Source organism: Stegostoma tigrinum, chromosome 1 (genome assembly GCF_030684315.1).
Source record: "Stegostoma tigrinum isolate sSteTig4 chromosome 1, sSteTig4.hap1, whole genome shotgun sequence".
NCBI classification, from domain to species: Eukaryota; Metazoa; Chordata; class Chondrichthyes; order Orectolobiformes; family Stegostomatidae; genus Stegostoma; species Stegostoma tigrinum.
Window position 1 is genome coordinate 57994239 of NC_081354.1, and position 23213 is coordinate 58017451.

The 23213-nt window shown below is 42.5% G+C and overlaps 1 protein-coding gene across 5 annotated transcripts in view; it reads left to right on the plus strand.

Annotated features, from left to right (window-relative positions):
• Nucleotides 1-23213, plus strand: part of tll1 (tolloid-like 1) — a 351886-nt gene that overhangs the window by 278609 nt on the left and 50064 nt on the right. For all 5 annotated transcript variants that reach the window (XM_048544759.2, XM_048544744.2, XM_048544753.2 and 2 more), the window contains one exon: nt 19548-19728. In XM_048544759.2, coding sequence (XP_048400716.1) covers nt 19548-19728 — 181 coding nt within the window. The remainder of the gene's footprint in view (nt 1-19547; nt 19729-23213) is intronic.

Below are 23213 nucleotides of genomic sequence, written 5' to 3' on the forward strand. Positions count from 1 at the left end.
CTCCACACCGTGTTATCTCTTAAGAGCCCTGTAGGTTTCAATGAGATCACCACTCACTCTTCTAGAATAGTGAGTGACTACAATCCTAACCTGTTTAACCATTGCGCTTAAGAGAATCCATCCATACTGGGGATCATCCTAGTGAGCGTTCTCTGAACTGCATCCAAAGAAATGATATCTTTCCTTAAATAAGGGCACCCAAACTGCTTACAGTACCCCAGATGTAGTCTCACCAGCACCTTGTAAAGTGCTGTAAGATTTTGCCACACTTTTATCCTCCAAACCTCTTGAATTAAGGGCTAACATTCCATTAGCCTTCCAGATTACCTCCTGGATCTGTGTGCTAACTTTGTGATTCATGCACAAGTATCTCCAAGTTCCTTGGTGTTATGGCTTTCTGCAATTTTTCTCTATTTAAATAATACTCTGTTCTTTTGTTCTTCCTTTGAAAATGAGCAACTTCACATTTTCACCCTCACCCACTATACAATTTTCTGAGATTACTTGCAGTGCTCATTCTGAATCATAGATGCAATACCGTACTCATTTTTATGAGCACTGCTGATGATACCACTCAACAAGCCAGATCACAGCTGTCTGACTTGATAGATCATGTGTTGTTTTGTTTTATTAGTTACTATGGTTGCTAATAACTGAGGCAAATTCATACAAGGCTACAGATTTTCTTTAGCAACTAAACATAAGTTAATTATGCCAAAGAAATAAACCGGACAATCTGGCATCAGCAAGGACACGCCTGGTTCAGAGCAAACCACAGCAAGAAATTCAAAAGAAAGCAGAGAGAAGAAAGGCAGTGGACAAAGGAAAGAAAAAGAAACAGAATTCCAAGAACCAGGGAGAGTAAGAGAGAGAGAGACCCTTCTAGCTTTGAGTGCTTAAAATACTTAAAATTCATACCAGGATTTAATGAGAAAAATGTCGATACCTTTACTTGAAAACGCGTGCAATGAGATGAAGTGAGTACTGGATGGGGGTTGGGGCTTGGGCGTTGGGTGTTGGACCCTTACTACTGAAGAGTTAGTTGACGGGAAAACTCCATGAGCAGTTCCCTCGTCCCTACATAGAGTTCTTTTGGAGTACCAGGTGATTATAAATGCCATCCTGAGGATGTATGAATTGGTTCCGGAGGCGTACCACCAAAGGTTTTGTATTTCCAGGAAGTAATCAGAGCAAACTCTTTTATCGAGTTCAAAAGGATCAAGTTCCTTGCTTTCAAGCAAAGGATTTGGCTACTCACAATTAAACTGGCAGATGAAAACCCACGTGATTCTCCTGGAGAAATTCAAAAACCCACTTCTCTTTTCTACAAAAACCTATATTGAACTGTATAGGGTCTCCATAGCCAGACAAGGAGCAATTATGTTTAAATATTAAGAGGTCAACTAGAAACCTTTTCCTAAGGAAAACTCCTTTCTAGTTACCTCAATAAAATATGAAAAGAACAGGTAGTGAGTGATAGGAAAGTGAACAGTCATAAGTGGGAAAGTAAAATTGTGCACACAAGGTGGGAATCTTCCTCAAGCAAAGGAGGAAGATATTTGAAATGACTCCACAGAGGCCAGTGCCCCATCACCAAGTCGTGTTTTATTTGCATGTGGAGAGTCCTTGATACTGATCCAGCTCCCAGAGTAAATAGGATGTCTGATGGGCTTGTTCTTATCTATAAGCCAGGGCTTCCTGATTGGACCAGATTAACAGCCCCAATTAGGGAACCGCATTCTGTGAAGTCCACGTGGCTGATATTGTTACAATCTCTACATCCCTTCCCTCTCCGAGTCTGGGGACATTGACTGTTTATTTTTCTGTAGCTTCTGGAGGAGTGTTTTTGCACCAGGTCAGGTTCCTCCAATTCTGTCTCTGATATGGGTGATATGCAATGCACAATAGCTTGCCTTTTGCGCAGAGAGCATCCCCAGAAGAAATTCATTCTGTCCTTCAGACGGCAAAGGTGTCAAGGCAACAACATCTGCCATGTCCATCTCAGATTTTGAGCTGCCTTCAACATTTGGAAGGGGAGAACCCACAGGTTCGAGAACTGTTGTAAAGGTGATTGAGGAGCTGGGCATGTTTTGCTCCTGCAACATTTGAGAGTTTGGAGATTCCATGTTGTCCCTGCACTCGTTCAGCACCATCGCACCTACCAAAAATACATGTGCCTCTGGACCTGATGTTGTGTCAATGATACATCTTCCCCCGGCGTGACCAATTCCCATGGTTCCTACGCTAAACTTTGTACCCTGAAGTAAACTGTCTGTCTCACTTAGAGTTTTGTATCCAGCATTGGCATTCCTGATCCCATTTCACCCTCTCCCCAGGTCTAGGAAGATCATATTTAACCTGGTACAGAGTCCTCTTCCCCCTTAGCAACTCTACTGGAGCTATCTATGTATTTGTATCTATGTTTGTAGGATGGTCCTACAAACAGGAACCAGGACAGTTTGATATCTGGTGAAACTGTAGGCTGTTATATCAAGCTTGCCATCAAATTTTTGATTGCCTCTGCCAGACTATTGGATGATGGATGGTATGGAGCTCTCCTTGTATGTCAAATATCATTCAATATTAGAATATACTCAAATCCCCTATTGGTAAATGCTGGCCCGTTATCTGCGATCAACACTTCCAGGGGTCTGTGTATGGCAAAAGATGTGTGCACTTTTTCTATCATCATCCCGATGTTTGACAAATGAACTCTATGGATGTCCAGCCATTTTGAGACACCATCCACAATGAGTTAGAATGTTAAGCCCATGAAAGGTCCTGTGTAGTTGATGTTTAAGCAAGTCCAGGGATTACTCAGCCATTCCTATGTATTTGGGGGAGTTGCCGATGGTAGTTTTTGTCTTTGTTGGCACTCTGGACACTGCCCAGACCTTTGCTCAGGACAATCGCTCTTGCTCCCCAAAATAGTAAGCTATCCTCTATCGTGAGCTGATCTCTCTGGGTACATTAAAGTTTCAGTTCTGGTTGTGAAGACCCTTTTGTTGTGAAGACCAACATCACCAGCTATTTCAATTTTACCAGGACTGGATCTTTCTGCATCCAAAGTCTGATATTGTCAACTATGACTGGAATTGTGCCCAGAAAACACAAAACCATGAAGGACTCTTCCAGTGACTATATCACCAGTGCTGTGTCTATGAGCAGGAGGCAGCTCAATGTATCCACATTTGCTACTTGGCTTCCCAGTGTTCTAACTTATAATTATGTGCAATTAGTATTAGAGCCCACTGCTGAATTCAGCCTGAAGCTATGGGCAGCATTGCTTTGTCCACTTTAAATAGACCTAGCAGGGTTTTGGGAACTTCCTGAGCCCAAATATAATGCAAACCTTCCTTCTCTCCCATATATTTACGCTATGCATTAGCTAAAGTCTTAGATGCATACACTAGTAGGCATTCCTCTTCATTTGGGCCACCTATGAGCCAATACTACTCCGATACCATACGGGGAGGCTTTTCATGTCAATACCAAATCTCTCTTGGGATCATAATGTGCCAACACCTCAGAGGATTACAGCTGTTGCTTCACTTCTCTGAAAGCTATGGCTTGGCTAAGTGACTATTTTCAATGCTGACCCTTTTTTAAGAGTTGATACAAAGGTGCTAGAATGGAAGGGAATTTATGATGAACTTCCTGTAATAACTCACCAATGCAAAGAAAATGCTAGGCTCAGGTACACACATGGGATTCAGGGCACATTTAATAGCCCTCACTTTATCTTGCAATGCGTGTAACCCAGTGCTTTCACCCAAGTAGGACACATGGGGTGTCTGAAACACACATTTTTCACTTCAAAGTAGTAAGCCCGCCTGGAAGAAACATCCAAGGATTATATCCTAATTCTGTAAGTTGTTATTCTTTGTTATTGTTATTCTTTGTTATTAGCACATTATTTGGATAAATGGTGACCTGGTATAAAGCTCGTGAGATCTTCTCTAATGTCCACTCAAAAATTGCACAGGCTGATAACACCCCAAATGGCAGGTCCATATATTGGTACAAACCCTTAGGGGTATTAATAGTAGCATACTTCTGAAAATCCTCATCTAACCACAGTTACAAATATGCATTGTTCATTTCCAGCTTCATGAAGGAGAGGCCCCCTGCCAGCTTTGCATTTACGTCTTCTGTGAGCGATTGTGTATTTATTGGCAGGCCCACTCTCTGAAGAAAGTTTTTACCATTTGGCTAAGTTTGTGGGTTTGTTGCCTTTGCTTTGTGGTTTTGCTATGGGCTGGTCCAGAATCCCTCTTTTCAGGATATGTCCAGAGTGATGCTATGCAATTGCCTTCACTCATGTAGTGTTTCCCAAGCTCAGGTGGGCTGGTGAGGATGTCCACTTCCGTTGGAATACCTTGCAACTCATATGCTCCACTTGCTGCATTTTCCAATGATCAAGACAATTGTGGTGCCTGTTTGAAGTTCATTTGGGCTTCAGTGCTTTGGCACTTTTGCATGGTTATATCATTAATCACACCCTTGTCGCCACTGAAATAACTCAACAGAGGCCAGTGTCCCAATGCCAAGTCATCCTTTATTTACATGTGGAGCATCCTTAACACTGACCCAGCTCCCTCAAAGCCAGTTCTCAGAGTGAACAGGATGTGTGGCACTCCTGTTCTTCTGTCAGCCAAGGCCCCCTGATTAGATCAGACTAACAGCCCTAGTCAGGGAACTATCATTCTCGGTCCACCTGGCTGACCTGATTACAATCACTACAGTATCAAAAAGAGTAGTGATACCCAAAGGCCTGTGTGTTTTCATTATAACAAAACAGTTCACCTCCAAGCTCACTGCTGGAAATTAAAGGGAAATACCTGAGGCTTTGGTGAGAAACTCCTGACTGATGCAGCCAGTTGGTACTGATGAGCTGTTGTTTCTAACCGTGGCAGTTAACTCTGTAAGCTAAGCACTGTAGGAGTTACTCTAATTCCTGTGGGTTACCAACATTTTTCCTCAAATAAGTCATTTAAGGCCTTAGTCCTAGTTAGAGATCTAGGGGCCATCCAGCATATCTTGCTGGGAAAAGCTATGATCTTCCCACCTGTGAATGTACTCAGCGCAATGGTTGTAGTGAAAAATATTGCAGGATAAAATGTTCAAAGCTTTGTATCAGCTGCACCTAGAACATGACTTTATTTTAGGACTGGTTATGATATGGATCATCTCGAGTCTATCTACAGACTGTCACTAGTTTACCGAGGAGCAGGTTGATTCCTTCCACAGGTAATGGCCTCACACTGTAAAGCAATAGCTTCCCCATTTGGCTGGAGAACCAAGGTCGGTGTTGTGTCATTATTTGATGTGTGGCCAAACTATCTCGATCAGAGGAGGCTAAACAAGTTCTGTCGATGGATGATTCTGCTATCTAGCTGTCCAAAATATTTTTTGTGGGAATTTAGATGAGCGAAAGGAAATTGTGAGCAAGTCTTCCCTGGCAAATGCTCAACAAGTCAACTAGTATTGTGAAAATTGGCACAAAGTGTCCAGAATGATGCCGAAGTAAAGGGAGTTAGAGAGAAACAATGAGCTATGATAGGGAAATGTGGGCCATCCCCCCCACCCCCGCCATAGACATGTAAATGAAGTGAAGTCAGTATTGCACCAGACAGCAAGCACAAAAGCTGACGTTTTGGGCCTAGACCCTTCATCAGAGAGGGGGATGGTTTGAGGGTTCTGGAATAAATAGGGAGAGAGGGGGAGGCGGACCGAAGATGGAGAGAAGATAGGTGGAGAGAGTATAGGTGGGGAGGTAGGGAGGGGATAGGTCAGTCCAGGGAAGACGGACAGGTCAAGGAGGTGAGATAAGGTTCGTAGGTAGGAGATGGGGGTGCGGCTTGGGGTGGGAGGAAGGGATGGGTGAGAGGAAGAACAGGTTAGGGAGGCAGAGACCGGTTGGACTGGTTTTGGGATGCAGTGGGTGGAGGGGAAGAGCTGGGCTGGTTGTGTGGTGCAGTTGGGGGAGGGGACGAACTGGGCTGGTTTAGGGATGCGGTGGGGGAGGGGAGATTTTGAAGCTGGTGAAGTCCACATTGATACCATTGGGCTGCAGGGTTCCCAAGCAGAATATGAGTTGCTGTTCCTGCAACCTTCGGGTGGCATCATTGTGGCACTGCAGGAGGCCCATGATGGACATGCCATCTAAAGAATGGGAGGGGGAGTGGAAATGGTTTGCGACTGGGAGGTGCAGTTGTTTATTGCGAAATGAGCAGAGGTGTTCTGCAAAGCGGTTCCCAAGCCTCCGCTTGGTTTCCCCAATGTAGAGGCAGCCACACCGGGTACAGTGGATGCAGTATACCACATTGGCAGATATGCAGGTGAACCTCTGCTTAATATGGAAAGTCATCTTGGGGCCAGGGATAGGGGTGAGGGAGGTGGTGTGGGGGCAAGTGTAGCATTTCCTGTGGTTGCAGGGGAAGGTGGTGGGTGTGGTGGGCTTGGAGGGCAGTGTGGAGTGAACAAGGGAGTCACGGAGAGAGTGGTCTCTCCGGAAAGCAGACAAAGGTGGGGATGGAAAAATAGCTTGGGTGGTGGGGTTGGATTGTGTCGGAGGATGATGTGTTGTATCCGGAGGTTGGTGGGGTGGTGTGTGAGAATGAGGGGGATCCTTTTTGGGTGGTTGTGGCGGGGGCGGGGTATCTGCTCCCACGATGAGGCATTCCACTCCCGCACATCCCAGATGTCCAAGTTTTTCAAGGACGGCAACTTTCCCCCCACAGTGGTCGAGAACACCCTTGACCGTGTCTCCCGCATTTCCCGCAACACATCCCTCACACCCCGCCCCTGCCACAATCGCCCAAAGAGGATTCCCCTTGTTCTCACACACCACCCCACCAACCTCCGGATACAACGCTTCATCCTCCGACACTTCCGCCATCTACAATCCGACCCCACCACCCAAGCTATTTTTCCATCCCCACCCTTGTCTGTTTTCTGGAGAGACCACTCTCTCTGTGACTCCCTTGTTCAGTCCACACTGCCCTCCAACTCCACCACACCCGGCACCTTCCCCTGCAACCGCAGGAAATGCTACACTTGTCCCCACACCTCCTCCCTCACCCCTATCCCAGGCCCCAAGATGACTTTCCATATTAAGCAGAGGTTCACCTGCACATCTGCCAATGTGGTATACTGCATCCATTGTACCCAGTGTGGCTACCTCTACATTGGGGAAACCAAGCGGAGGCTTGGGGACCGCTTTGCAGAACACCTCCGCTCGGTTTGCAATAAACAACTGCACCTCCCAATCGCGAACCATTTCCACTCCCCCTCACGTTCTTTAGATGACATGTCCATCATGGGCCTCCTGCAGTGCCACAATGATGCCACCCGAAGGCTGCAGGAACAGCAACTCATATATTCCGCTTGGGAACCCTGCAGCCCAATGGTATCAATGTGGACTTCACCAGCTTCAAAATCTCCCCTTCCCCCACCGCATCCCAAAACCAGCCCAGTTCGTCCCCTCCCCCAACTGCACCACACAACCAGCCCAGCTCTTCCCCTCCACCCACTGCATCCCAAAACCAGTCCAGCCTGTCTCTGCCTCCCTAACCTATTCTTCCTCTCACCCATCCCTTCCTCCCACCCCAAGCCGCACCTCCATCTCCTACCTACTAACCTCATTCCACCTCCTTGACCTGTCCGTCTTCCCTGGACTGACCTATCCCCTCCCTACCTCCCCACCTATACTGTCCTCTCCACCTATCTTCTTTTCTCTCCATCTTCGGTCCGCCTCCCCCTCTCTCCCTATTTATTTCAGAACCCTCACCCCATCCCCCTCTCTGATGAAGGGTCTAGGCCCGAAATGTCAGCTTTTGTGCTCCTGATATGCTGCTGGGCCTGCTGTGTTCATCCAGCCTCACATTTCATTATCTTGGATTCTCCAGCATCTGTACTTCCCATTATCACTTGCACTAGACAGCAGCCCCTTTGAGGCACAATGGGGAAATGTTGAGGATTGCCAATGAAATTCCAATGGCTGGCACTGCTGGTATCTGAAAAACTAGGCAGAATTTTATTCGTTGCCCTTCCACAAGAACATGCTGGACTTTGAAAAAATGGGTCAGTTCAAGAACCAACCTCAACCTTGAATGAAACCTGCTCCACTAATTCTCAAACCAGCTTTGGGCGAACCAATCAGCACAGGATTGGTAGGCTATGCGAGAAACTTATCAAAAACAAGCAAGGGTCATCAACATCTCCTCACCATCATGGACATGGTTGCCCAATTCCCAGGGGCACCCTCCTGCAAATAAGTTCAACCAAAGTAGAGGTTAAGAATCAAATACAGTTTATTAATCGATACCACTGTCTACAGAGATCCAATTATTGATGTATCGTGTGTCTTCTTGCAGGAAATTGACTGCAGTGATTCAGGAAAGCAGCTCACCGCCTCTCTCTCAAAGGGAACTAGTGCTGGGCAATAAAGCTAGTGATGTCTACATTCCATAAATGAATTTAAAAAAATATTTTCTTGTCACATCGGCTGGTTTATTTTCATGCTGAATAGTTCGCTGTGGGTTCAGAACTGCTCCAGCCATCTTTCACAGACTGATGAACAAAGGCTAGCAGATGGCCTGCCAAACCTGGATGATTGTTAGTATCCTGTTACACCTCAGGAGAAAACCTAGGCCACCTAAAAACCCTGGTCCAAATGTTTCTGTCTTCTAACTAAGTGGTAAGCCTTAAAGAGAGTGAACTTGGTAAAACATAGGTAATCTATCTGGGCCATGTTATGGGTGAGGGGTGAATATTGCAAAGGGCAGAAAATTATGTGCTGATTAACTTCCCTGTCCCCAAGACGAAACTGGAAAGAAGTACTTTTTTGGGATAAATGTGTTCTGTCACAAGTCTGTTGTGATCTTGGAAACTTTAGCTGTACTACTAATAGAATTACAGAAAGGCAAAAATAGTGTGGTCAGAAAGGTACCAAACAGCTTTTGAGAGGTGGAAAGACATATTAACCAATGAACTTCTGCAGGCAGCTTTAAAGAGGCGATTGATGCCTATCACAGAGTGGGATGTTCAGTTCTACTCCAAGATAATGAATCAAGCATCAAAAGCCCAAATGGACATTTCTGAAATAAACTTGGACAGACACCAAAGACACAGTGTTGTAGGTTTGTCACATTTATGGAGTTTAACTGTAACTAGGCTCCCAAGTTTTGGTTCTTAAGTCCATGGTATTTTCTGTAACAATACTTTATTTACAGCTTAGTAGATATGCACACTGTCAAGACCCTGGTACAGTTTCTGCCTTGTTTTCCTATTGCTCTACATAAACATGTGGCATTGGAATCATCATCATGTACCATTACATCATTATGTATTCTGCTGAGGTTTCATTCATTGTAGAGAAGAGAACACTGGGAATGTTACTCTCCCTCAAACACTTTGAAATATCCGTGAGCACTGGAGATAGAGAAACCTTAGTTGACATGGATCATAATCTATTACATTTGTGGAGAAGTTCAAAGCGGACAATACAAGGCTGTATCAATGGAGCCTGCTATTACAATAATTTCACTTGAAGACTACACACCATGCAGGGAAAAACAGTAATGTGATTGTAGACACCTTTGTCAGGTCAAATTGGCACAAAATCCATTTAAAAATTGTGGGTAGTGGCAGGCTGATTTCAGACTGTACAGAATGCAGATGTTGCATCTGAGGTACTTGTGATTATGTTTGAAAATGAATGTGTGTCTATCTCCTTTTTTTTGCTGAAAGAAAGAATTTTGGGAAATGCCTGCAACATTTTATTCACCCTGGAGGAGAGATGTTATAAATCAATAGCCTATGAGTTATGATTTTATTTACTGATGTGTTGGATCACAGGATAAGCTTTAAAAAGACTGATGATGTTTTAAAATGACCTAAACAACAGCGCTGAAATGACTGAATATTTGCACAATCCTTAGTGTAAACCAAACAATATTTGCTGCAGAAAAAATGTTAAATTGTCTGTCAAGACTTTAAATTGCATCTGCTTAGAATCTGGAAAAATCACTGAACAAGACCTGAAGCAGTTGAGTGTATCAATGTGAAATTTGTATATGATTGACTTTCTTATGAACATGTTTAATATTTTACTTTACTTTCTCTCCTTCCTTCTGTTTGCAAGTTGTGAGAGTCTCTTGGATGCATATGTGGGTTGGAACATTTTTGTATTGTTATTAATCTGTTGGGTGTTAAGGACAATAAACATTTTTTTATTTTCCTTAAATTTACAAGAAAATCTGCCTGTGTGTTCTTCAGGCGTGAGCACTTAAATACGCAGATATTTACTCGATTGACAGTTGCATTCTTTTAAAATGTTTGTTGAAGCTAACGGAGAAGCTTAAACAAAATCTAGCACTTCTCATCTGACGACAGCAGCCAGTAAGAGTTGCCAGTTTGCCTCAACTGTTCTTGCTAGTGACAGGTTTAGGATTTATTGTCCTGCAACCTGGACCCAATAAACTCATACTGTGCAATTTCTCTCTTTCCCTTCACCAAGTTTGTGGCCTAGTTTTTCTGTACCCCAAAAGCTCCATGAATGAAGCATAGAAATTATTTTTCCTTCTTTCAACCACTTAACCATAACTTTTCCCCCTACTCCCTCTGAATAGGTTCATTTTCCATACCAACCATTTGTTAGGCTATATATTTCTCTCTACCCCCTTGAGTATCTATGTCCATAACAAACCCTTCAAAGATGATTTCAAAAGGCTGCCTTTCTGTGTGAGAAACATGGATTGACAATTTATAATCGGAAGGGTGGGGATTGTCCTTGATTATTTCATCTTCTCCAAGAAAGTTATCTTTGTCTCCCCATTTCCTGTCAATTGAGTTTCACAATCTCAATTTCTGTCTCTTGCAATCTTAGTCTCTTTCTCTCTCACAATCTGAATCTCTCTCTTCCAATCCTATTCTCAATCTCTTAGTCCCACTTTCTCAATCTCTCCCTTGCAATCTCAATCGCAATTTGTTTGCACCCATCCGTATTACTTGTGTTTTCATTCCTGTGCTTGCACTTTCAAAGTTCTGTGCGTGTCACTTCAGTTTTCTTCATTTGATTCTTTCGCTTCTGATTGTCCTTTTCTTTAAATTATCTTTTGCTTGCTGTTGCAAAGAATTCATTCTGCATTTATGCTGTTTGTTGGGGAAACTAGTGATAAGAAGTGAGCCAATAACACAAACACTCCACGACATGAAAACAATATACAGGGATTCTTGACTACATTGATTGGGTGGGTATAAGCTGTGTTATTGTGACAGAGGATTGCCTTGTTCATAGAAGATAAGCCCTTGCACATGAGTATTTTAATTTGCATCAAAGTCCATGTTTCAGGCCTCAAAATGTGGGAAGTTAGTTGTCAGGTAACGATCAAAGTGGTGAGTGGGGTCAGAGAGCCCCAGATGTTCAGAAATCTACTGAGATAGATGTGTCATTTCTAAAAGTGGGAAAAGCAGTGTTGGAATTAAGAGATAACAAGAGGTAGAACTGGATGAACACGTCAGGCCAAGCAGCATCAGAGGTGCAGGAAAGCTGACGTTTCGGGTCTAGACCCTTCTTCAGAAAAAGGGTCTAGACCCGAAACATCAGCTTTCCTGCTCCTCTGAGGGTGCTTGGCCTGCTGTGTTCATCCAGCTCGACACGTTGTTATCTTGGATTCTCCAACATTGGCAGTTCCCACTATCGTTGAAATTAAGTTTTTGTTTTGTTATTGTAATGTAAACTATTTTTGTTTATTTTATGAAATTGTAATAGAGCAATGGAGAATTCTCACTGTGGTTACATTTTAAACTTTTATTTGCTCTAATATGATAGGAGAGAAACTTGGAGGGAAACTATTTCATGCACTATGGTTGTTGAATAGCAGGAATAGTAAAATATCAAAGGTCAGAAAGATGAATAACCAAAAGCTTGATTTCTGGCAAAAGAGAAAATTGAAGTGTATGTTTGACAATTGTAACATAAACACTGAACAGAAAGTAACTGGTAGAGTCAAAACACAGCAGACAAAGGAAACAATTATAAACATATGTAAAGCACTTAAATTTGTATGGTATGATTCATCATTTTGCAAGCCACTTGACATCTATTAATGCCAACCTGTTTTTACTTTATCATACCCAGAAGGATGTTGAGGAGATGCCTGTGTTATTTATCTACCACTTTATCATTCATCTCCATTATTTTATATCTAGAATTATGGAAGAATTGAGAGCAAGCAGGGATGGTGCAATGATTGATATCTGACTGCAAGAAAGGATGGATTGCATTCCTGTATGTGTTTATTTCAAATCTCAGATTAGAAAGGTCTGTTTCCTTTCTCTTTAACCAAGTTTTCTTATGGAGACACATGGTGCCTGTTAATCATTGCATCTGTTGTCTTAAAATATTTAATTTTGCAAAACAGCAAGTGTTGCTACGATGCCGTACTTTGGTCAAGCAGGAGGTATTGCTAGTCAGTTCAAACTGTCAACAGCATCAGAACGTTGCACTAAAAATGAAAACTATGGAATTAGATACACCTCTAAAGCAGGTATGGTAATTGTGAAGTTTATGTTGCTTTCACCTTCACGTTGCTTGCTTATTGAAATATTTATGGTGTTGCCAGCACAAGACACATGAATATAAATCTGACCAATGGGCACAAAATTATTAGAGACTTGAAAAGTTAAATATGCGCCTCTTAAAGAAGAGATACACTGTTGCTGGAGCCGGTACTGCAAGTCATTCCACAACTGTCTGTTTCAGATTTGTATCAGTCCTACCTTGCTGAGATCGCTTACTCCCTAGTTTTAATTGGACTTCATGGTCTGGTGGGTGTTGCCTGTAGTCCTAGCACTTGTCAGCCCTTTGAGCTGGTGCTGCTGTAACGTCAAAGCTGCCAGACATCCAACTGGCAGACAGCTGTTTGAGGTGGGACTTCCTTCTGAGATAGGGTCAAAAATATTTTCTTTAAGTAATTCATACTGTTTATAGTATTAGACAGCAGAAGACTTCAGGATTGTGGGTGGCAACCTCACCTGCCAGTTTGTTTAGTCTTCAGCAGGTTCCAACGAGCTACCTTAAGCTGGTGGCAGTAGCTTGGTGGAACACAGTCAAGAACTCTAAACAATTGGGAAGTACAAACCAAGCAGCTCATAGAAGTCAATCAACAACTAACCTCTAGTTATTTGAGGATCTCTTTAAATCATGCTGATAAGATCCTTCCTGCTGTTGAATTTGTGTTGAGCTGTACAAGGTTAAAAGAGGGTGTTAGTTGAAGCATCATAGCATTAATATCAAAGCAACATTGCATGCTGTTTACATTATGATCGATACAATGTTCACACTCTTGTTGGATTTCTTCTGCATATATGTAAAAGCCTTCACCAAAATGGCATCGGAGTGTGTGGCCGCGCAGCACAAAAACACTCTTGGAAACTGGGTACTGAGGAGTCAGGTTTTGTGGTTATAATCTTTCCTCCCGTTTGTGAGCATTAGCATCACAAAGCTACTTCCAAATCTTTCAAGAGTTTTACCAGCATGCATGAAAGCATAATACAGTTTTGCTTTTGTTTTTGTTTATAGAGCGAACAATTTATAATAGATATTAAAATTAAACCGAAAGAATAATTTACTCGTGGCAAATTTCAAAGTCTTTATTTGGCTGAGCTTCATAAAAAAAAGTGCTAATTTGTATGATAAAATATTTATGAAGAAAAATATATTGAACACAACGTAGGCAAACAAATAAGTTGCTAACACAGTCAGGTAACATTCATAGTGCATCAGAAAAATAATCAAATTAAAATAAAAGTAGATGTAACAATTCGGGTTAATAGTATGCTTCCAGTCAGTTCTAATTTGTGTCATAGCAATTCACATTTGTTGCACCAAGAAAAGATAAAATTAAAGTCAAGATAACAAGGTGTGGAGCTGGATGAACACAGCAGGCCACGTAGTATCTTAGGAGTAGGAAAGCTGACGTTTTGGACCTGGACTTATCAGAAATGATTTCTGATGAAGGGTCCAGGCCCGAAACGTCAGCTTTCCTACTCCTAAGATGCTGCGTGGCCTGCTGTGTTCATCGAGCTCCACACCTTGTTATCTCGGATTCTCCAGCATCTGCAGTTCCTGTTATCTCTGATAAAATTAAAGCTGTTTGTTTCAGACCAGTTTAAATTATACACAATCCTATGAAATACCCTATATGTGTATATATGCTGAAAATGTTTTTCTTTATCATATGTTTGTCATATGTATTTATTGTAATATAACAGGATGTGCAAGTTTTGATACTGTAATGGATGATGCTACTCTGAATCAGCAGTGATTTTAGGAGGAGAGGCCAGACGAGTGAGAAGCAACATGTAAAGAGAGAGACCTTAAATACTGCACTGGAGAGCTCTAACTGTAATTTATAGATGTAAGGAAAGTGTGTCACACTGCTGAAGACAGTAAGTTGACCTGAATCGAGTACAACTGGGAATTACGATTTAAAAGAAGGATAACCTAGTAAAGCCAGTGTATGTGTAGACACGCACAATTCAGGGATACCAAGGAGATGTGCCTAACTATGTTAATAGTTAGGGTAACATAAAGCATGGAATAAAGTGTGGAGGCAGTAAGGGAAGCCTCCATGGCCAGAATCTGAAGTCACATCTCAGTGCAAGACGTGCTGCAACAAAGCAGAAAGGTTCTGAAAGTGGGACAGAAACTCAAAAATCTTTACATATAAAATGGTAGGCTCCAAAGACCAGTGAAGAACTCAAAACACTTTGAACATAAGACAGCAAGGCAAGAAAGCTGTGGGTTAGAGTGGCATGGGTAGAAACAATTTGAAGTCAAATCTACAGATCAGAAAAACTCTAAAGAGCAACATACTTGATTAGAAGACCATGATTAAAAGAAGGAACCAATCTAGATAATGACCCAGGCCATTGTAGCACAGTGTTTAATTAAGGATGGCAGCATCAGTAGAACCACAACTATTAGACATTGTAGATGGCCCACAACAAGACCAAAAATAGAGTTTGGGCAGTATGGTGGCGCAGTGGTTAGCACTGCTGCCTCACTGCACCAGGGGCCTGGGTTCGATTCCAACCTGGGTGTCTGTCTGTGTGGAATTTGCATATTCTTCCCGTGTCTGCGTGGGTTTCCTCCAGGTGCCCCATTTTCCTCCCATAGTACAAAGATGTGCAGGCTAGGTGGATTGGCCATGCTAAATTGTCTGTAGTGTTCAGTGATGTGTAGATTAGTTGGTTTATAGAGGGTTGTGTGGGATGCTGTGAGGTTCAGTGTGGACTTGTTGGGCCGAAGGGCCTATTACACACTGTAGGGATTTTATGATTCTCAAATGCAAGCTCTGGAAGTGGCAGTTGTAGCACTACAGAATCACGTTACACCGGCATATAAGGGAATAGAGTCGCTATGTCAGCAACAGGAATTTAACATTACTCAGCTGTACAGAGAAAATGGTATTCACTGGCTAAATAACTAATGGGAAGGAGATTGGAATTGTACTTACCACTATTAAAGTACCATCTCAAACCAAAAATAACCTCCTTGTGATCATGAGAGGTTAATAATTGGAGAAACTCCATCACCAAAAGCAGCAGTAGTGTAACTTTAGATATAAGTCAAAAGCACACTGAAACCAAGTCAGAAAAGACAGAAAACCAGAGGCAACAGTCAGGGGAGGAACAGATCAACTGAGATCACATATAGTCAGAAGTACTGTTAATCTTACTTGAGCGAAGAAGTGAGGCCAAAATGATTATTAAAGGAAATGGTAAAGAGATGCCCATTCCACATTGAAAACTGAACAGAACTGTCCAAAATGTTCCAGGAATTAGAGTTATCACCCTGGTATGGACATGACGTGACCTGGATAAGGGTGTCTCGTTACAATTCCAGTCTGGGAGCTTTGGACTGTGGGAGTGGTCGGGTGGGGGAATGATATTAACAAAGACATTGGACAGCATGGTGGCTTAGTGGATAGCACTGCTGCCTTACAACACTGTGGATCTGGGCTCAGTTCCAGCCTCACATGACTGTCTGTATGGAGTTTGCATATTCTCCTCCTTCATCGGTTTCCTCCCACAGTCCAAAGATGTGTAGGTTTGGTTGATTTTTTTTTCATGCTAAATTGGCCATAGTGTCCAGGGATGTGTAGACTAGGTGGATTAGACTTGGGAAATGCAGGCTTACAGGGATAGGATAGAACTTGGGTCTGGGTGGGTTGCTCTTTGGAGGGTTGGTGTGGACTCAATGGGCCGAATGGCCTGCTTCCAAAGTGTAGCAATTCTCTGATTCTATAATAAATAAAGTTAGTGGAATTAAATAAACCAACAAAGAGGGAAACTTGTGTGCAAAAAATGATGTAACTGGTGATATTACTCTGTCACCAGCGAATGATCAGAAGAAAAGATCAGAGTAGGGAAAAGTTACAAAGAAACAAGTCTTAAACACTACGCTAGAGAGCTGTATTCAATAACTTGTACAAATAGACATAGAGTGTCAAAATGTTGAAGAGAGTGAGAGAAATGAGGATAAGCTACAAAGCAAGAGATCCAGAAAATAATTTAGTAAGATACCCACAGCCCAAAAATACAAGGAAGTAGTATCTAAGTATAGTACAAAATCGTAAAAACCTGAAAAATCTCAGCAGGTCAGGCAGCATCTGTGGAGAGAAAGCAGAATCAATGTTGCAGATCCAGTGACCATTCTTCAGAACTGATGAACTATGCTGATGAATGGACCTTAGACCTGAAATGTTGGCTCTGCCTTTTCTCCATGGATGCTGTCAGATCTATTAGTTTTTGCTGCAATTTCTGATTTTGTTGCTATTTCCAGCATCTCCAGTTCTTTGGTTATTTTGAATTAAAGTATGATAGCTGTGAAGTTAGCATAAAACATATATTACAAACATTCTGTTTCCACGCCACAAACTAAATAACATGTAAACCGCCCTCTGGTGCACTTGAATAATATCAGAAAAAGGCCCAGAACGGAAATGTAATCTTTCTAGTGCTTTCTGCTGTGATGTCAATCCATTTGTGGAAAGCTGTTTCCTCCATAGGATTCAGGAGATACAAGCATCTTTGTATTTCTACCAGCTCTTCTCTGTTTTAGACAATAGACAATAGGTGCTGGAGTAGGCCATTTGGCCCTTCGAGCCAGCACCACCATTCATTATGATCATGGCTGATCATCCACAATCAGTATCCTGTTCCTGCCTTATCCCCATAACCCTTGATTCCACTATCTTTAAGAGCTTTATCCATCTCTTTCTTGAAAGTATCCAGAGAGTTGGCCTCCACTGCCTTCTGGGGCAGAGCATTCCATATATCCACCACTCTCTGGGTGAAGAAGTTTTTCCTCAACTCTGTTCTAAATGGCCTACCCCTTATTTTTAAACTGTGTCCTATGGTTCTGGACTCACCCATCAGCGGAAACATGCTTCCTGCCTCCACAGTGTCCAATCCCTTAATAATCTTATACACCTCAATCAGATCCCCCCTCATTCTTCTAAACTCAAGTGCATACAAGCCCAGTTGCTCCAATCTTTCAACATATGATAGTCCCGCCATTCTGGGAATTGACCTCGTGAACCTACGCTGCACTCCCTCAATAGCCAGAATGTCCTTGCTCAAATTTGGAGACCAAAACTGCACACAATACTCCAGGTGCGGTCTCACCAGGGCCCTGTACAGCTGCAGAAGGACCTCTTTGCTCCTATACTCAGTTCCTCTTGTTATGAAGGCCAGCATGCTATTAGCTTTCTTCACTGCCTGCTGTACCTGCATGCTTGCTTTCATTGACTGATGTACAAGAACACCTAGATCTCGTTGTGCTTCCCCTTTACCTAACTTGATTCCATTGCGATAGTAATCTGCCTTCCTGTTCTTGCCACCAAAGTGTATAACTGCACATTTATACACATTAAACTGCATCTGCCATGCATCCGTCCACTCACCTAGCCTGTCCAAGTCACCCTGTATTCTCATAACATCCTCCTCACATTTCACACTGCCACCCAACTTTGTGTCATCAGCAAATTTGCTAATATTACTTTTAATGCCTTTGTCTATATCATTAATATATATCGTAAACAGCTGCAGTCCCAGCACCGAACCTTGTGGTACCCCACTGGTCACTGCCTGCCATTCCGAAAGGGACCCGTTTATCACTACTCTTTGCTTCCTGGCAGCCAGCCAATTTTCAATCCAACTCAGTATTTTGCCCCCAATACCATGTGCCCTAATTTTGTTCACCAATCTCCTATGTGGGACTTTATCAAAGTTTTTATTGTGTGCTACACTGACCTCCAAAAAATTTCAGTCGGTGCTGTGTTTGGATGATGTGGCAGCCATAGCTAAATAGCAAGATGTGTGTAAAAGTTGAGGAAGTTGGTCTGAGGCTAATATTGTGAGGGTTAGATGGAACATCTGGATGTTTGCCATGAGTCCTGAATGGCAATATATTTTTAAAATATTCTGCCATGGAAAAGGCAACATCTGTTGTCCATCCTTAATTGCCTTCAAGAAGATGGTGATAAGTTGCCTTCTTGAACTGCTGTAGTTGCATGATCGATGGGGATGTGTTGTATTGGATGTTTTGAGAGGTTTGTGGTGTGGTGGGAAGAAAAGGTTGTACAAAGTTGCCATCCCATGTGAGATCATTTGGAATTTATTGTGGCACTGCTGACAGATCTTTCCATGCAGGGGACAGGAATTAACCTCCATGTCACTCCCTTTTTATGGGTTGCCCTGCAGAGGCTCCCCGCCTTCCATAGGGGCATGAACTAGGAGAACCATGACTTTCCACCTCCACCAAATCACATTCTTCAGACTGGAGCACACTCCTTGCCATAGTTTTTAATTTTCCATGTAATTAATTGCAGCGATGATATTTAGTACAACATTCCTTTTGGAGGGACAGAGCTTTTAAGGACAGTAAATTGCTCTAAAATGTGATGTTAGACCTTAACAGCCTCTCCTGCTGACCAATGAGGCATTTATAAAAGAGTCAGACAGCCACCAAGGCAGACACTTGAACCTGTATTACGATCAGGATAATGATGTGAAATCACCAAATCTACACACTGTCTGCCTCTGGCAGATCACATTGTCCACACATTCATGGACTGCTGGAGCCAGATGCCCTATTTCTGTGATGTACAAAGTTAGCATTATCCCTTTTAAGTCATTTTTTTGTCTATTTCATCTGATAAAATTGATCTTGTGCCTTGATTGATTAATATTAAATGTAATCTTATTATGTGAAGTGCAACATGTTGAGAATTTCAGTAGTAAATTATTCCTGTTCCACTTGTAGCTATGACCTCCTTGCTCATGAGTTACCAAATGGATGATACAAATCACATCAAAAGATCTCTAAAATGTATTCTTTAATTTTCCACACTTCGATCAACATGCCAAAGCAATATTGAACAAATTTAAAGCAGCAATGATGCAAAGCAGACTTTAGAGATATTCACATGCATGCCTCATGTAATTGAAGTTATCTGTTTGGCTTTTACCAGATATGCAAATATGATTATGTTGAGATCCGCAGTGGCCTTTCATCTGATTCCAAGCTTCATGGGAAGTTTTGTGGTACTGAAGTGCCTGAAGTTACAACATCTCAACACAATAATATGAGGATTGAATTCAAATCTGACAACACTGTTTCAAAGAAAGGATTCAAGGCCCATTTCTTTTCAGGTATGTCAATTAGACAGTGAGTGTCTCTGCAAAATATTGTTGAGTCTCACATTTTCAATCAAGATGTTCAGGTGATAATGCAAGCTGCCAGGCTAATGATTAACTCGATCTCGAACCTGTAATTTGGTTACAGTGGTTTATGGTATTCTAATTGTGTTTGTGTATATAGAATCATAAATTGAGAAGACTGGTGAGATGAATTCTACTATCCCAATTAATTGTATGTTGATGTTTGTAGCAGATTAATGCTCTAACTTGTAACCTCATTATTGTAGCTTTAGATGAAAATATTTTCTAATAGACTATAGGGAAGTTCCAAAACATTGATTTGTATTTTAAGCAGTCAAAATAGTAACTCAGCACTTTGTTGCTTCAATGTACTTTACTTGGAACAGCAGTAGATAATCTATCATAGCTAACTGAAGATTTTGAAGAACCAATCAACAAAAGGAAGGTCTTTTTCTGTCTTTGTATGCATTTTTTAAACAATGTTGTCAGGAACCTGGCAGCAGGTTTCTTTCCCTCTGACATCAATAACATATTTCATAATGAGAACTTCTCATATAAGCAATCCACTATTCTTATTTTCAAGTGATAACACAGTGTGAAGCTGGATGAACACAGAAGGCCAAGAGGCATCAGAGGAGCAGGAAAGTTTGATGTTTCGGATCAGGACCCTTCTTCAGAAATGGGGGAGGGGAAGGGGATTCTGAAATACATAGGAAGACAGGGGGAGGCAGATAGAAGATGGATAAAGGGGAAGATAGGGTGAGAGGAGACAGACCAATCAAAGAGGTGGGGTTAGAGCCAGTGAAGGTCAATGTTGGAGATTTAGGGAGGGGATAGGTCAGTCCAGGGAGGACGGATAGGTCAGTCCAGAGAGGATGGACAGGTCAAGGGGGCAGAATGAAGTTAGTGGGTAGGAGATAGGGGTGGGGCTTGATGTGGGAGGAATGGTTAGGGAGGCGGGGACAAGCTGGGCTAGTTTCGGCATATGGTCAGGAGGGGGGAGATTTTGAAGCTTGTGAAGTCCACATTGATACCCTTGGGCTGCAGGGTTCCCAAGCAAAATATGAGATGCTGTGCCTGCATCTTTTGGGTGGCGTCATTGTGGCCCTGCAGGAAGCCCAGGATGGACATGTCGCCTGAAGAGTGGAGGGGCAAGTTAAAATGATTCGCAACTGGGAGGTGCAGCTGTTTGTTGTGAACTGAGTGTAGGTGTTCCGCAAAGTGGTCCTCAAGCCTTTTGGCTTGGTTTCCCCGATGTAGAGGAGGCTTCAACGGGAGTAGCAGATACAGTATATCACATTAACAGCTGTGCAGGTGAAAGTCTGTTTGATGTGAAAGTCTTCTTAGGGCCTGGGATGGGGGTGAGTGGGGAGGTATAGGGGCAGGTGTACACTTGCATTGGTTGCAGGGAAAAGTGCTGGGGCTGGAGGAGCGTGTGTAGTGCACTAGGGGGTCACGGAGAGAATGGTCCCTCCGGAAAGTACGTAAGGGTGGGAAAGGAAAAATGTCTTTGGTATTGGGGTCAGATTGCAGATGGCGGAAATGTCAGAGGATGACGCGTTAGATTTGGAGGTTGGTAGGGTGGTACGTGAGGATGAGGGGAATTTGCTATCACTCCACCCGGAAGATACAGAAAAACTCTCTGACCACAATGCAAGAATGCTGTAAATTCACAACATACCCATGGACACAGCAGAGTTGAGACAGTAAGCAATGAAATCTTGTCATTTTAGCAAGTTTAACATGTTCTTGACACCTTCCTTGTTGGATTAGTGACCTTGCCGTCTTGGAAAGCTGTTGTGATTCCTTCAATGCACACTGATATCAATATTAGTCAGCCAGAATAAAGTCAGGAAGGTGCTTGAGTCCAGGATTACCCATTTAAATCTTGACTAATAGCATTAATGTAACTTCCAGGACCAAGATTGGTAGCAGGTTCATCGAAGGTTCAAGAGTAAACCGAGTCATTCTTGAATAGAATGAGAGCATTCTTAAATCACAACTCCATTGTCAAAATATTTAGATATACACTTTATACTTTATATATATACTTTTCATCTGCAGACTCCACTTTGGCTACAACATCTAAAAACATTGCTTCAGTTTCCTCATGTGTGCTGATGACACTTAGCAGGTCTAGTAGCTCCCATGAAGAAGAAATGGAATTTATATGTTAAATTTTATGTAGGAGGCAGATGTCCTGCCAATGAAGTTGAAAGTGTGATGTGAATTCATTTCAGCATGTGGCTGGACCCAAGGGTGGCATGCCAACTTGGAATGGCAACCTGTTTCCAAATTCTGTCATGGCAATCAGAAAGCTGGCAATTCTACATTGCCTTCATGAACAGTGGTCATAAATAAGGCTAGAAATGCAAGGAAGTGAATGTTTGGGGCCCCTCAAAAGAGGCGTGTGTGACTGTTTTAGAGGGTGGAGAGGCACTGTTGCCAGAGCAAGTAGACCTCAACATTTAGGCATGAGTGGCCACAGAGGGCTGGTGTTGGTATAATCGCGGTGGATAAGTCAATAGGCTACGGAATGCCCCAAAATAGAGAACCCCACGTAGAGTCCTGTGGTATATTACTCAGTATAACTAGTTGTGTTGCTAATCAATGGCAGCCCATTCCAATGTCAAGAAAATGCTCATGGAACTTAAGTGCTACAATTGAGCTTTTAATGAAGCCAATCTTCCAGCTTTTCTACCACTGGAAAAGTGACATAGCAGTGAGAAAGCACTGGAAGTATTATTCCTCCCACCTGCTCACTCTAGTGCATTTTTTTCCCCTGTCTTCCCATCTGCCTGCCTTCTGGGCCATTACCAAAAGTCTGTAAAATTTACCCCAAAATTCAGTCAGTTGGCTCTTTTTGTCAAGCTTTTGGTCATGTGTAATAGTTTTTCCTTATTTGGCTCTTGCTACCTACGTGACATGAACTGCAATTATTTATAAAGATGGCTACCCATCTGAACAGCAGAGGTAAGGTGAAAGTGACAGCTTTTGGCATCAGAGATAGTAGGAACTGCAGATGCTGGAGAATCTGAGATAACAAGGTGTAGAGCTGGATGAACACAGCAGGCCAAGCAGCAACCCCAGGGATCTAGGCCTCATACTCCTCTGATGCTGCTTGGCCTGCTGTGTTCATCCAGCTGTATGCCTTGTTATCTCAGCTTTTGGCATCAGGCAGCATTTGGTCAAGGAACCAAGCAAAAGCAATTGGAGAAATCTTCACTGGTTAGAGTTACACATAGCAGAAAAGAGACGGGTTGTCAGAGGACAATGGAAGTCATGGCTCAGTCCCAAGATATCTCTGCAGTTCTTCAAGGTCATGACCTAGTATCAAGAATCTTCAGCTGTTTAATCAATACCCTTTACTCCATCGTCATGTCAGAGTAGAAATTTTTGCTGCTGATTGCATGGTGTTCAGCACTGTTGATGCCACCTAAGATACTGAAGCAGCTCTTATGGAGGTTTAATAAATC